This window comes from Vespula vulgaris, chromosome 25 (genome assembly GCF_905475345.1).
Source record: "Vespula vulgaris chromosome 25, iyVesVulg1.1, whole genome shotgun sequence".
Classification (NCBI taxonomy): Eukaryota; Metazoa; Arthropoda; class Insecta; order Hymenoptera; family Vespidae; genus Vespula; species Vespula vulgaris.
This window is the reverse complement of record NC_066610.1, coordinates 1,813,886-1,829,633: the sequence shown is the minus strand read 5'-3', so window position 1 is coordinate 1,829,633 and position 15,748 is coordinate 1,813,886. Positions and strand designations below refer to the sequence as shown.

The window sequence follows — 15,748 nt, the reverse complement described above, 5'->3', positions numbered from 1 at the left end:
CTTATAAGCGTGTGTATGTCTTTCTTTTTCTTTTTCTTTCTATCTTTCTCTCTCTCTCTCTCTCTCTCTCTGTAAGATATCCTATATCTACCTTGTGGTTGTCAACGGTTGTGTATAAACCGGAAACGGAAGTCGATTCTATTCCCTAAGCGTATTATACTTCGTCAATAATTTTTTTGTTGTATTAATCATTTTACGTGATCTTTCGTGAGGTTAGAAACTTCGATAAAAGAAGAAATTGAAAAGGAAAAAGATACGAAATCGATCGAAAATTCTTAATTCAAATCAATTGTTAATATGATCGACATTGTTAAATACGTTGATGCGTTTGAAAATTTTTCTGCATGTTCATTGATAATGTTTTTTTGGATTGATAAAAAGAAAAGAAAAAGTTAGTTCACAAAATTGACTCGAGTGGCAGTAGTGGTCAGTTATAATACTGGACATTAATTTGACTAGCGATCGATGTAAACAACATGGCGGTCAAAGTCAATATGTCAATAGGTGTAAAAAACGGTATCTAAATAATCAATATTTAAACATGTTACGGCTCGATAGATAGTAATGTAATTAAAATATAAAAGCGATTCGGATACAGGGCTAAGTAGAACTTTTAATGCGTCATTATGTCATCCGAAAAGGTAGGTTATGTGAATGACACTTTTTTTAGATACTTTTATCTCTGGATAAATACGAGAGTTATTATTTTTAATACGTTAATTTATTATTGTAATTTGTTTTTTTTATTTATTTTTTTTCTTATTAAGGTACTCTATCGCTTGGACCAACCTCATGGTACCGGAACTGTTTACGCTTCCTGGCGACCTGGTAATAGTACTCATATTGCAACTACTGGTTGCGATTCATCTGTTGCAATATTTGATAGACAAGGAGACCTTCAAGAACGTATACAAATTCCTGGATTATGTACCGGCTTCGGTTGGGACGCGGATGGTGATTTACTCGCTATCATATCACAAAACTCTTCTACCATAACTTTGTGGGATGCGACCACAGGTAAAAAGTCTCAAATGGATGCGGGCGTTAGGGACAATCTAACGTGTATGATGTGGGCCAAAAGAAACTGTTTGCTAGCCGTGGGAACGCAAAAAGGGAATTTAGTACTTTACGATCACGTTAATGCCAAGTATAGAATTTATCTTTAATATGTTTATTAATTTTAATATCGTTTTACTTTTTCTAATGTATGTTTTGTTAAATACATAGGCGTATGCCAATTTTGGGAAAACATAAGAAACGGATATTGTGCGGTGCGTGGTCTATAGAAGGTCTTCTTGCTTTGGCAAGCGAAGATAAAATGTTAACAATCAATACGAGCGAAGGAGACACTCGCAGGGAGATAACTTTGCAAGGCGAACCGTCTGACATACAATTCAGCGAAATGAAAATGGATCATCGTATAGGCGGAGAAAATACGGTATAAATTATCATAGTTTATAATTAATATGATTTTCTATATCTACATTTATCTCTTTTCTTTTATTCAGGTATCTCTTATCGTCAGTAAAACTACATTGTTTCTATATAATATTTTGGATCCAGATAATCCAATTGAATTAGCCTTTCAAAAACGTTATGGCTCGATTGTTACCTACAAATGGTAAGTCTATATAAAATAATAAGATGATGAAGAATAGAAACATAAAGTAAAATTTATTTTTCTTCATTCTTAGGTACGGAGATGGATATATATTGGTAGGTTTTGAAGCTGGATATTTCATTGCCATATCGACTCATATAAAAGAAGTTGGTCAAGAATTATTTCAAATAAAAAATCACAAAGATTCCTTAACAGATATTTCATTGAGCGAAAATATAGGAAAAGTAGCTACTTGTGGAGACAGTACCGTCAAAATACACAGTTTACAAAATTTAGAGGAAACAGAAAAGATGATCTCTGTGACTGGAGAAACTGGTATTAATAAAGTTGAATGGTCGACGGATGGTACGATGATAGCAGTAGTAACTTATGTTGGAAACGTTCTTATTTATTTAGTTGAAATTCCAAAATTAACTAGCGTTTGTGGTAACAGAATAGCATTGTTAACAAGCTTGATTGAAGTTACCGTTCACCTTTACAAATTAGACAAGGTATATATATAAATTAAAATGACTCTCTCTCTCTCTCTCTCTCTTTCTCTTTCAGAACATAATCACGTATCTAATCTATTTAATTTTTTAGGAAAAACCAGAACCACAAATAATTAATACTATAATAGAACCATCTGTGTTAGCTGTAGGCCCACTTCACGTAGCTGTAGCTTTAAACAATAGAGCTCTCTTTTGGGACTTATCTACGTATCAATATGACATTAATACACATTTTGAACGTGATTATTTAGCAACTGTCGATAGTATATCTTTAAACGAAACATATGTTTCTGTTTTATTCGATGGAAAATTACAATTACAATTGGTATATACATATATTTATATTGTTAATTTTTATTACGAATGCAATTTGATAAAGTAGTAAAAGAATTTTTTCATTTCAGATCAAAGTAGATCAAACGTTAATAAACAATGGGAAAGATACGAAATTATTTCCAGAGTCAAATAATTTAAATGCAAGAATAACGTGCCATGCATTGTCATCAGAATTTCTAATTTATGGAACAGATGTAAATTTATTTATCACCGTTGAAAAAAATAATATATACAAAATTAATCTTTCATTAATAACATTTTCAGATGGGCCATATTATATATTTTTATTTAGAGGCATTTAATAAATCGACAGAATTTACACATAATAATGGTATCAAAAATATATATTTAGATGCAAATGGAACACAATTATGTTTCATCGATAGTAAATCAGATGTTTATTTATATGATCCGATTAATGAAAATATCATTCAAGTGCCTGAATGTCCAGAAGCCATAGAAGGTATTATATGGGACCAAAATATCTTCGAACGTTCGATATTTGCGATATATAATAAGAATATTATTGTTACATATATTTTTATCAAATACTTTGTCGAAGGTGAGTTACATTTTTTATAAGAAATTTGTATATATATATACGTATATATTATAATGTTAATTATATGCATTTGTTATGATTCACAAAGGTCAAAAGATCATCAAAGTAAATTCAACAAAATTGCCATCAGAAGCATTACCTATGTTAATGTATTCTGGAGAAGTAACGTTAAGCACACCGAGTAGCAAATTAATACAGATAACATTAGCTTCGCACGAAGATGTAGGAAATATAGTAGATACTAAAAAGATCAATGAAATATTCAACAATCATATCATGTGTACCAGGTATATCAAAAGATCTTCCAAAGTTTAATAAAAATTTGTATATTAATTAAAAAGTTCAATAACATTATATATGTATATATATATATTTTTTAGATTCGACAATGCTTGGAATATTTGTGATAAATTAAATGACAATGATCTATGGTTGAAACTGGGTCAAAGTGCAGTGGCAAATTTAAATATCGAATTTGGTAAATATTTTATATAATTAAAAGCTTCAATTTATTTTGATTATTATTATTAATTTTTTTTTTTTGTTTTTAAATCTAATATCATCATTCTAGCAATTCGAGTTTATCGACGTATGGAAGATGCTTCAATGGTTTGGGCATTAGAAAAAATAGAAAATATAAACGAACTGAATTTATTATGCGGACACGCATGTTTGTTACTTGGAGATTATAATCAAGCTGAAAAATTTTTTTTACAATCATCCGAACCTGTACAAGCTTTATATCTACGAAGAGATTTGATGCAATGGGAACAAGCTCTTAGTTTGGCACAGAAATTAAAATCTGATGAAATACCATTCATCGCTAGAGAATATGCTCAACAATTAGAATTTATGTAAGTTAATGAAATTATTATTATTATGTTTAAATCATTTAATTAATAAATGTGACAATTATTTAACAGAGGAAATTATCCAAAAGCATTGGCTAATTACGAACGAGGTTTACTCGATCCAAATTCGACATCTAGTTCTAATTCACAAGATATTCAACATAAAAATCAATGTTTGGCTGGTGTCGCAAGAATGTCTATAAGATGCGGAGACAGTAGAAAAGGTGTGAGTATCGCCATGGACAATGACAGCTCCAGATCGTTAAGGAAAGAATGTGCAGAAATTTTGGAGGCTATGAAGGTTTGTTTCTAAACATTTTGCAATTACAAAATAAACCATCTTGTTTCAAAGTTTTATATTAAATTTATATTTATAGCAAATCAACGAAGCTGCTGTATTGTATGAGAAAGCAGAATATTTTGATAAAGCTGCTTCGGCATATATCAAATTAAAGAATTGGCATAAAGTAGGACAACTATTGCCACAAATATCTTCACCTAAAATAAATATACAATACGCCAAAGCTAAAGAAGCAGAAGGAAGATACGAGGAAGCTGCAAAGGCGTACGAAACTGCTAAAGATTACGACAATATAATAAGAATCAATCTTGATTATTTGAACAATCCTGGTAAGAAATAAAATTTTCTTAAGTTTCAATTATTATTTTATATCTGTTTCATCGTTATAGCTCGAAGCGTAGAGATTGTACAACAAACTAAGAGCATAGAAGGAGCCAAGAGGGTAGCTAAATATTTCCAAAAAATAAACGATTATAATTCGGCTATCAAATTCTTAATTCTTTCTAATTGTCATGACGAAGCCTTCCAACTTGCCAATCAGCATGGTAAAATGGAATTATATGGTGAAATTTTAATAAATACTATTGACGATGATAATAGTAGGAAGGAAGACTTTAAGAATCTCGCTGTACACTTTGAATCTCAAAAAAATAGTCTTTTAGCGGGCAAATATTATTTTCATGCTAAGGATTATCAAAAGGTTAACTTTTTAATACTATTTTTTTACTCATATTAAATCAATAATAATTATATAAAAAAAAAAATCATTTTTATAGGCATTGAAACATTTACTTAAAGCTGCACAATTGACCGTCGATGATGACGCGGCACTATCATTGGCAATAGATACAGTAGCTTCGTCTAAAGACGACAAATTAGCTAATCATTTGATAGATTTTTTATTAGGTGCAGATGGAGTACCAAAGGTATATTATTATTAGCTATAAATATGTATCTCATAAGAATTATATTGATTTTCTTTTTATTATATATAGGATCCAAAATATTTGTTTCGATTGTATATGGCAAGAAAACAATATAAAGAAGCAGCAAAGACAGCGATAATCATTGCTAATGAAGAACAAATTAATGGTATACGTATAATTCATGCATATTTTTGATATATTATATAGTTTTTTTATTTTTGTGCTTTCTTTTTTCTTTTTTCAGGAAACTACAGAAACGCTCACGACGTTTTATTCGGCATGTATCAAGAATTAAAAAGAAATAAAATAAATACGCCTCTGGAAATGCAAAATAATTTGAGATTATTACATTCTTACATATTAGTAAGACTTCATGTAAAAAGAAACGATCATTTACGAGGTGCCAGAATGTTAATCAGAGTTGCGAATAATATTTCTAAATTTCCATCGCGTTAGTATAAAGTATAGTTAAAGAAAATAATTAATAAATTAATTAATCAAATATCATATACAATCACAATTTTTTATATTACAGATATCGTCCCAATTTTAACTTCAACAGTTATAGAATGTCACAGAGCAGGTTTGAAACAGGCAGCATTCAATTTCGCAGCTATGTTAATGCGTCCTGAATATAGAACACAAATTGACATTAAATATAGCAAAAAGATCGAGGCTATAGTAAGAAAACCACCAAGGTCTAAAGATAATGAGCTCGAAGACGAACCTTTAACTCCATGTCCATATTGTAAAAGTAAAGTTCCTGAGACTGAAATAACCTGTGATAAGTGCAAGAATACAATTCCATTTTGCATAGCTACGGTACAGTTTTTTCATAAATTATACACTATATAGATATACTATATAATATACATATGTAATTTATTTCAGGGAAGACATATCATAGAAGATAATTTTACAGTTTGTCCGCAATGCGATTTTCCTGCTATCAGAAGTGAATTTTTACGGTTAGTAATATTCTTTTTTTTTTTTCCTGAAAATAAAAAATTTCTCAATTAATAATATATATATCTTTTCTATTAGAATCATCGAATCCGATGAGACGTGTCCAATGTGTTCTGAACACATAGATCCTAATATTATATCATCGACAGTTGATATTCGTCCATATCTCGAACTTCAAGAAAACACAATAACAGAAAAAATTTAACTTGTTCATCTGAAGCGTCCTATATATTATTTACGATCGTACTAAAGATAGAAATTTATTTTTAGTGCCTTAGAAAAAGAATAATTACTTGGTAAAAATTAAGAAGGTAATACTCATTCTGATATATAAAGATAACAATAACTGTATATAATTAAGTTACGTAAGATGCTTAACACGTTGAATCACTAAAAAATATATTAGCTTGATCTTGATAAACAATGCCGTCCAATACAAGTACAATACACTCAAGTACAATTTAATTATATTAATTACATATATAGATATATATATATATATATCTGTTTGACGTGTACAAATAAATCAAATAAATAGCTTTCTTGTTACTTTGTATCATTTCTATTACTTAAATTGACGAACGCGTAAATCTTTCATATAACAGTAATAATAAAATAAAAATAAAAAAAGAAAAGGAAAAACATCATTATCGCCATCTGACGTGAATGCATGTAAATACAACGATATGATGTTAGATTAAACGCACTCATACATAACCAAGAATATCACAGATAAGACGATGAGACAGCATGACTGTGAAAAATCGAGGTCAAATAACTTCCTGCAAATCATTCAATACGGTTGATGAGTTTCTTCTACGCCATTTCATAATCTTGACAAAATCATATTTCTTTATCATAGTTATCATCGCATCGTGTGTGTATAATTACGCTTTTTTTTTTTACTTTACAATAAAACGCAAAACGAGATTGTAAACGATAATTATAATATACGTATGTAAATTACGTTTGTAATAAGCTGTTGTTGTGTCTAGAATCGCAGAATTATTGTTCAGAGAATATATATATCAAATCGTCTAACTAACCTATCGCCTATCATAAAATCGCAACGTCATAAGAAACATCATCACGATCGTCATTCCGAAATGACTATTTAACCTAACGGAACAACACATGCGTCGTAACTTATGACTCAGTAACGTATTACTAAACTTCGTCGTAATTATACGAAAACTTTCTTTTTTCTTTTTTTCCGATAAATATCCACAATCATTAGAATATTATAAAACAAAAGATATTAGATCCCCTGCAAAAACGACATAGATTAAAAATATATATTTATACTTAACGTTACTACCTTTACGAGTCACACGAGTAAGAAAGATTAACCTAAAAATATGTTATTTTAATTTGAAAATATGATGCGATTAAAAAAGAAAAAAAGATATATATATATATGTATATACTTTAAATACAATATTACCTTTGAGTGAAGAGACTTAACCTACAAATACGTACCACACGAGTAAGAACGTAATAACAAATGAAAGAAAAATGAGAAGGGAGAAGTAAGCGATGTTACGGCACTATTGGTTAAACACGAAGAAGGTTAGAAAGGTAGTGGGGGGGAGGGGGGTTGAGGAGTAGGGATGATCGAGTCGAGCGAGCGAGCGAGCGAGAGAGAGAAAGAAAGAGAGAGAGAGAGAGAGAGAGAGAATGGGAGATAGGAGTGGGGAGGGAAGAAACGGTGTATACCGAAGCACGTAACCAACATCGATGTTGCCGCTGTTAGTCCGTCTGGCGCAGTCGAGCGGCGGGCACGTCGTCGAGCTAATCTCAAAGAATATTTTCAAACATTTAGAAACTACGTAATAAATTGGTTTTATTCGATTCTCTTATACGAACAATTTACACGATCGTAATTCCGAGATATCTATAAATCTTTAACGAAGAAAGATAAAGGAAAATAGAAAAGATAAACAAAAAAAGAAAAAAAAAAAAGAAAGAAGAAGAAGAAGAAGAAGAAGAAGAATAAGAAGAAAGAAAAGAAAAGAAAAGTAAAGTAAAGTAAAGAAAAAGAAAATAAATCTGTTTTTTTTTTCCCTTATCGTAACAAATATCGAACGTCGGTCTCTTGGTAGTAACACATTTTTCGTCCAACTAGCGCGAAGCTCTGGTGGTGGTCAAGATGGCCGAAAAGAGCGACTCAACGCCGGGCTCCACGTCGGCCACGACCGGTCAACAAAATAATTCGTTATTTCTAACGAGTTTTGTCGAAGAAATCGTTAGAAGTCCCGTTAATCTTGTATTGGTCGGTATAATAGCGCTACTCGTTTATAAAATTGTTAAGAGTAAGATTAAGTCTGAGGAACCATTGAAAGAGATCAAACGTTTACCAAAATTACATCGTGATTTTACCGTCGAAGAATTGAAAAAGTATGACGGCAATGGGAGCGATGGAAGAATATTGGTTGCACTTAATGGAAGCGTTTATGATGTTACCAGAGGTGCCACGTTCTACGGCCCTGGCAAGTATTTCAATACTATTATAAATATCGTTTCATTTCTTTTTTCTTTTTTTCATCATCTTCTCTCTCTCTCTCTCTCTCTCTCTCTCTCTCTCTCTCTCTGTCTGTCTCTGTCTCTGTCTCTGTCTCTCTCGCTCGCTCGCTCTTTCTTTTTTTTTTGGGAGAGGGGAGGGGGAAGAGAAATAATACGATTTTAGATAATTGTAGTTTGATATTTAAAAAAAATATTCGAATTAACGAGCTTCACCGATATTAGATCGTATTAGACTTTATTACGTTCCAATGTGCATTGATAATTTTATCGATGAAACGTAAATACAAAACCATTAAAGGTCGTTAGATCTTTAAATCGTGAAGTTGCAATTTCCTTCCTGCGACGTGCACGATAATTATTAATCAAAATTGTTAATGATATTTTATTGGAAATCTTTTTCTTTTTCTTTTTCTTTTTCTTTTTTTTGTTAATTGTTCTTATAACATTTTCTTATATATGTACGTAGGTACGTAGACATTATTTTTTTTTTTTTACGTAATATATTATTTCTTAATATATAATCATGTATTTTATACAGGTGCACCGTACGCAGTATTTGCTGGACGAGATGCTAGCAGAGGATTAGCAACGTTTACGTTAGAATCGATCAAGGATGAATACGATGATCTGAGCGATTTAGAAAGTGAACGAATGAGTTATATTAAGGAATGGGAGTTGCAATTTAAAGGCATGTTTTATTAATTTCTTTCTTTCTTTTTTTTTTCCATCCCCTTTAAATTATTTAATTACTTATATCTTAAGAATTTTATTGGATTTTATTGGAAGTTTTCTTTCGATGTCGATTGATTTAAGTACATTCTCTTTATAAATGGGTACTATTGTTCTCATGTGATTGATTATTCAATGAGTTTTTTTATTCATTATTTATGAGATCAAAGTTCACAGATCAGAATTAAAGTAAGAAAGAAAGAAAGATAACTTATGAAAATTTCATTGTTATTAAAATTATATAAATTATTATAATTGCAATTATATAAACATTCACATACGTGATTGATATATTACAATGGAAAATTGTTCTTATTTTTAGAGAGGTACGATTACGTAGGAAAATTATTAAAACCAGGAGAAGCACCAACGAATTATTCGGATGAGGAAGATGAAGGTAGTCAGCAAGAGACTGAAAATAAATCGGATCAACAAAATACAAAATCTGACATCTGTGAAAACGTACCTAAATCAAAAGATGATTGACCGCCCCGTTCTGTGTCAAAAATGAAAGAAGAATTTTGGGAATACACTGAGCGCACAGAGTTGTTGAAAAAATTTTTAGAATTATCATTCATAGAAATGTTTACGAACGTTCAGTCGAATATTTTATTAATTTTTAACACTATTTCTGGAAGATAAGTAAGGTAATATCTTTTAGTTAAATCGGAAACTCTGAGCTGGTGTTTCGTATAAAGACTTCGTTTGAGTGCCTGATTTTGACAAAAAAAACACACACACACACAGACACATATTCCGATTATTATATACAATCTTTTTATATCTGTACAAAGAATTTTTCTACAAAAGTCACATCAAACTTCTATTAGGCAGAATTAATAACTATCACTATGTTTCAATCATATTCCACTATATTAAAATGACACGTGTGTTTGATATCACCTGTCATATCTTACTATGTTACATTGAGAGCATAGAATATGTGTACTTGGTGCCCCTGAAATTTAACAAGTTAGCGTTAAGTTTCAGTTGCATTTGAATATTAGTTTTAGGTTCTGCAATATTTTTTATGTGTGTGTATATATATATATATACACATGCAGCTCTGTTACTCTGTCTAAAATGCATCTTGATTTTAAATATTAAATTATAAAGTTTGTTGTTAACAATTGACAAATTTCCAAATCTCTTCAAATTTCATTGTGGTATAAAAAATGCTTTATAGAAAATGCTAATTCTGCTCTGTATGCTTTATTAAAGTTATATCTCTAATAAAGTCTTTAGAAAAAAATGAAACATTACCAGGATGATATTACTGATGAGTATCGCAAAAGAAGTATATAACGTAATGTTATACCAAACATTAGATTATCAAATCATCTAACTGGTAAAGCAAAAGAAAGAAAGAATTTTTTTATAAAAAGATTTTACTACAATGAAATCGAGATCTTCGTATGCAAGAATTATAATTTGAACTCTATCCTTTTTATATATATACATATATATATATATATATATTTTTTATATATATGCATATGTATATAAAATAGATATATAAAAACATACACAGAGCTTTTTCCCCTGCAGCATTTAATAATATTTAAATCTATACAATTGTTCTGTTTGTATAGGTAGGAGGATTTTGTATGAATTACGACAATTATGAAGAAATATTGTATTCAACCACGTTATTATTTTGAACACGATAAAACACAGATTTATTAGTCGAATTCATGAGACCTACATTTAAAAATGAACTTGTAAATAATTCTTCTTTGTAAGTAGATTTATATATAATAAGAATGAGCATACATTAATAATTAATTAATTACGTTTCATTTAAATGAGAAGTTGGTTTCATGAGTTGTATGTTTATTCATGTTAGGGGTATTCAAGTAAATTCATGATTCAATATCATTTATTTGAAAATATGATTTTTATGTTTGAAATTATATATCAATTCTATTTGTTTTTTTTTCTCTCTTGTTTTCTTTGTAGTGTATCCAAATATTAATTTTACATGTGCGTATTAATTTCTATTTATCACTCCATGTTACTCGTTTATCAATTTTACATCCATCGAACGAACAAATTTATTGTATATTAAAAAAAACACACACACATTGTTAATTACATTAACATGTTATTTAATAACGTTAAATATTTTAACTATATTCAATCACACGAATTTATTCGCAATAGTTCTATAATATGAAAATGGTTTATAGCGTTACAAGAAGAATTTTTTAATTTGTTTTCGCATGTATTTACATTCAGATTTTTAAAAATAATCTATGTTCTAAATTACAAATTTTAACCGCATTTGTCCCTAATATATTTTGTCTCAAAAAGAAAATTCTCTCATCCAATTTTATAAAACATGTTACATATGATTTTTAATACAATTGTTTACTTTTATTAAAAATGATACTACTAAAATAAAAAAAAAAAAAGGAAAAGAAAAAGAAAATACAAAAAAAGAAACAGGAAAAGATTCCGTCTATCTCCAACCGTATGCAAATTAATAATAATCTATTTTGTAATATATAAGTTTAACTTCTTTCAAACAAGGCCAATATTTATAAAAACTTATTAAACTAATTCTTTTTTGTAAAACAATACAAAAGAAAAGAAGAGAAAACATTACATAAATGTTAATTCTTAATTCATCGAAGAGAAAAAAGAAACCAAATTAACGTGTAAACAGCATAATGCATATATTTGAACAACATCGTTTTTTGAAAAAATTCGTCATTATGATCCATTATATACTTAATAAAAATAAAAATATACAAAAAAAAAATAACAAAAAAGAGGAAAAAACTAAAAAAAAAAAATGTATGGTGTAAAGCAAATGTATGGTGTAGGTATGGGATTCCTTATTGTTAAATATTATTATTATACAGCAATAACAAAAAATATAATAATTTTTGTTAACATTGAATGTTATACTTTGCAATGGACTTTAAAAGATTTTGTCAAAAAGAAAAAAAAAAAGAAAGAAAAAGCAAATTTATTCCCACCATTTTTATTCTTGATTTACATGGTTAAAATGAGCATTACTTCGAATCGAGAAAAAAAATTTTATTTTGGAAAAAAAATAAGTTTAATGAGAAAGAGAGAAAGAGAAATGGCACGTGACCAAACGCAAAGAATTCCTAACAGGAAGACCACAAACCATTTGTACGTTGACTCTGACACAACCTGTTCTTAAATAAGAATCAACTAGTACTCCTTCAAACTGTTTTGTTATCCATTCAAAGCCATTGGGTGAATAACCAAACGAATAAAAAGATAATTTGCCACAAAACGTTTCTTTTTTACGAACTTGATAAAACATTTTTAATTTCTTTTTATATATATATATATAAATATATTTTTTTTTAGAACAATTGAGGTTATGTCGAGAAAAATTATAAAATTAATATCTACGCATATACGAATTTGTTAAAAAATATTTTCACGAAATAAAATATATATATATATATATGTATTATCAATAACAAGATATTATCTCATATTATTTGAGGTTATATCGGACAATAATAAAATTATTTAAAATCTGAAATATATTTTTTGCGAGAATGTATGGAAAAGAAGAGAAATGAAAAAAAAAAAACGAAAAGATATTGTTAGACGAGTTACATATATTTTTTCTTTTTATTAAACGAACATTTTTTTCCGAACAATTTTTCAATTATTTTTTTTTTTTTTTTATTCTTTAACAATATACCTCGATTAATATACGTCGTCGTTTATATAATAAATAAAAGAATAAATTTGAAGGAATTATTTTCTCAACAAGTTTTTAACAATTTCGATATTACTGATATGCGTACATGGACAGCTTTCTCTTATCTGGAAAAAAAAGAAAATGAAGATATAATGATACTGAAAAATGTTATCGGCGAAATATCAAAATATTTTTTCTCATAATTATATATACTTCATATACATACATACATATATGTGTATATATATATATATATATATATGTATAAACATATATATATATATGAACTAAAAATTCTTACTAATTGTACGAACTCTCGAACTCATTAAACGATTTTATCTAGATGATACCAAAAAATTGTTTCGTTATCTTCGACAATGACGACGTTATCAGCGTCCATATGTGATTTAAAAAAAAAGGAAATAATAATAATAAAAAAGATTCTCATTTTCAGGCCGAGATTGCATCACTACATACATATATACATACATACATATATATACACACACACATATTGTATGTATATATGTGTATTGATTTTCAAGAAAACATAATTATAAATATTGAAAAATTTCTTGACCAATTACAGTAAACGATTATTATTAATTATTGAAACAAGCGAAATTTTGGCGAGATTTTTGTATCTTGAACAATGATCGAAGTAAAAAAGGAAAATAAGAGAATAACATGATAACGATAACTGCGTCATTCGACCGACACCCAAACGCGTTTTTGGGAAGTTACGTAACACCTTTCGTGCTATCAATTCTCCAAAGATATTCATAACCTCCAAAATCTGATCTATGTCTTTCTCTCTCTCTTTCTCTCTACATATGCTACGTGCGAAAGAACAAAAATATTTCCAACAATCTGAAAGATATTAAAGTCAACGAACTTTTAACATAACCTTCGAATATCGAACGAAAAATTAATTAATAAATAACAACAACAACAACAACAATAATAATAATAATAATAACAAGTATTTTCGAAAATATCGATTGAGAACAAATTTTTCGAAGAGGTCTACCATATACGGCGTATAAATCAATCCTAAAAAAAAAAAAAGACAAATTTTTAAATATTCATAAACCCACAAATATATATACATATACATATATATGTACCACACACATATACACATACATACATACATACATATATATATATCGTTTTTCGAAGATACATTAGTACATTTTTCTTTTTTTTTTTTTGCCCCCACCCACCTTCTCATTCTCATTGTTAATATAATGTAAGAAAGTATAGCGCGGGATCGGCAAGAGGGAGATGGTGGTGGGGAGAGGGGGAAGAAGAAAAAAAAGGCAAACGCGACGCATCGTGCTCGACAATACGAGGAGAAGAGCAACGCTCTTCTTCACAAAGAGCCGCTGTCACCGAGGCGGGTGGCTAGGTGGCTGCTGCCACGCCGTCATCCAATTCCCGTCCCATTTCAACTGCTACTCCCCCCACCTAGCCGCCCGCCACCCCCCACCTAACTCTACCGCGAGCCCGCTCAACGCCGCGTCGCGTCACGCCGCCACCTACAGCAGCAACCACTCTGTAGCTTTCTCTCTCTCTCTCTCTCTCTTTCTCTCTCTCTCTCTCACACACATTCACTCGTTAGCTTTCTCTCTCTATCTATCTCACTCGCTCTTATTACATTTCATCTGAAGTGAGTAGTACAGTACTCAAGAGCGAGAAGGGTTAACTTACAATGCGTGCGTGCGGTGAGTCGCGTGCCGTTCGCACCTCTGTCGGCTTCTACCACCCTCTTCCGGCCCGCTCACCCCCCGCGACCACCACCACTTCTCCTCTTATCCACCCATCCACCCATCTCGATACCTCTCGCCCTCTCAACCTCCCCTCGCCTTCTCTCTGTGTTCCCATCGAACATGAAATATAAAAAGGAAACAAATTTTAACACGAGCTCGATATAATATCGGCTTAACTTACGTGTTTTATTTCATCTCTTCATATATTTTTTTTCCTTTCTTTCTTTCTTTCTTTCTTTCTTTCTTTCTTCCTTCATTTTTTTTCTTTCTTTATTTGCATGAAAAGGAATTCTTCTTTTTTTTTCATTCGTTTGTTTACTTATTTATTTATTGATTTAAACAGCTTATGATTTTGATTCTGCACGTGTTTTTGGATTGTTTGTTTGTTTGTTTGTTTTTGTTTTGGAATTGGAGTTTTCTTTTCTTTTTTTTTGTGTGTTACCGACGAAATTATATTTTTAGACGTATGTATGTATATACGTACATACGTCCGTGACCTTGACTAAGCGCCAGGGCCGTTTGTCGTGGGAGTCATTGTTAGAGCTCTGTCAATCATTGGTACAGTTTCGTCGTATATATACGATCTTGTTATTATTATTATTGTTGTTTATTATTAGTATTATTATTATTGCATATGTATATATATATATGTATATAAATATATATATATTTATTTATTTATTTATGTAAGAATAGAAATGTCGTTAACCTCTATTAGTAACCGTGAAATTTCTCTTCATTGTTGTGTCAACGAGATACAATGTTATCCTTTGTTTTCCTACAACATACTATTTACGTATGCAGTTCGTCGATCGTCGTTCAATCGATCACGAACTTCGTGAAGAGAGAGAGAGAGAAAGAGAGAGAGATCATATCAAATTCGAGAAACAATTTTCTTATAATTGAAAAAAAAAATTGTCTACGTGTGTGCGTGTGTATGCGTGCACGTATACGTTTAAAAATATTTATACGAAAA

General features: G+C 29.9%; 2 protein-coding genes and 2 long non-coding RNA genes across 8 annotated transcripts; 2 read left to right on the top strand and 2 right to left on the bottom strand.

Moving 5' to 3' along the window:
- Positions 1-248: 248 nt before the first annotated feature.
- Positions 249-6,436, top strand: LOC127072325 (WD repeat-containing protein 19). Its single transcript, XM_051012660.1, has 20 exons — positions 249-641; positions 768-1,147; positions 1,228-1,438; positions 1,509-1,621; positions 1,695-2,112; positions 2,204-2,437; positions 2,517-2,642; positions 2,713-3,010; positions 3,099-3,297; positions 3,391-3,488; positions 3,582-3,864; positions 3,934-4,162; positions 4,239-4,491; positions 4,552-4,862; positions 4,939-5,088; positions 5,158-5,254; positions 5,333-5,539; positions 5,624-5,910; positions 5,980-6,056; positions 6,133-6,436. The coding sequence occupies exons 1-20, from the start codon at positions 627-629 to the stop codon at positions 6,257-6,259; spliced, it is 4,113 nt and encodes a 1,370-aa protein (XP_050868617.1). The 5' UTR covers positions 249-626; the 3' UTR covers positions 6,260-6,436.
- On the bottom strand, positions 5,598-7,608 carry LOC127072383 (uncharacterized). Its single transcript, XR_007785382.1, has 3 exons — positions 7,499-7,608; positions 5,816-6,887; positions 5,598-5,716 (listed from the first exon to the last, which is right to left on the bottom strand). It is a non-coding gene; the product is annotated as an uncharacterized LOC127072383 (long non-coding RNA).
- A 180-nt stretch (positions 7,609-7,788) lies between these two features.
- Positions 7,789-12,211, top strand: LOC127072369 (membrane-associated progesterone receptor component 1-like). Of its 4 annotated transcripts, none has more exons than XM_051012777.1 (4): positions 7,789-8,072; positions 8,180-8,543; positions 9,116-9,265; positions 9,629-12,211. In XM_051012777.1, exons 2-4 carry the CDS (start codon positions 8,204-8,206, stop codon positions 9,790-9,792), a joined length of 654 nt encoding a protein of 217 aa, XP_050868734.1. In that variant the 5' UTR covers positions 7,789-8,072; positions 8,180-8,203; the 3' UTR covers positions 9,793-12,211. The 4 variants fall into 4 exon arrangements, with proteins under 4 accessions (XP_050868734.1, XP_050868735.1, XP_050868733.1 ...); XM_051012778.1 differs by having other exon boundaries at positions 7,789-8,077; XM_051012776.1 differs by having other exon boundaries at positions 7,789-8,082.
- A 686-nt stretch (positions 12,212-12,897) lies between these two features.
- LOC127072386 (uncharacterized) lies at positions 12,898-15,442 on the bottom strand. Of its 2 annotated transcripts, XR_007785387.1 has the most exons (3): positions 14,954-15,442; positions 14,714-14,875; positions 12,898-14,053 (listed from the first exon to the last, which is right to left on the bottom strand). It is a non-coding gene; the product is annotated as an uncharacterized LOC127072386 (long non-coding RNA). The 2 variants fall into 2 exon arrangements; XR_007785386.1 differs by having other exon boundaries at positions 14,714-15,442.
- Between the last annotated feature and the right edge of the window lie 306 nt (positions 15,443-15,748).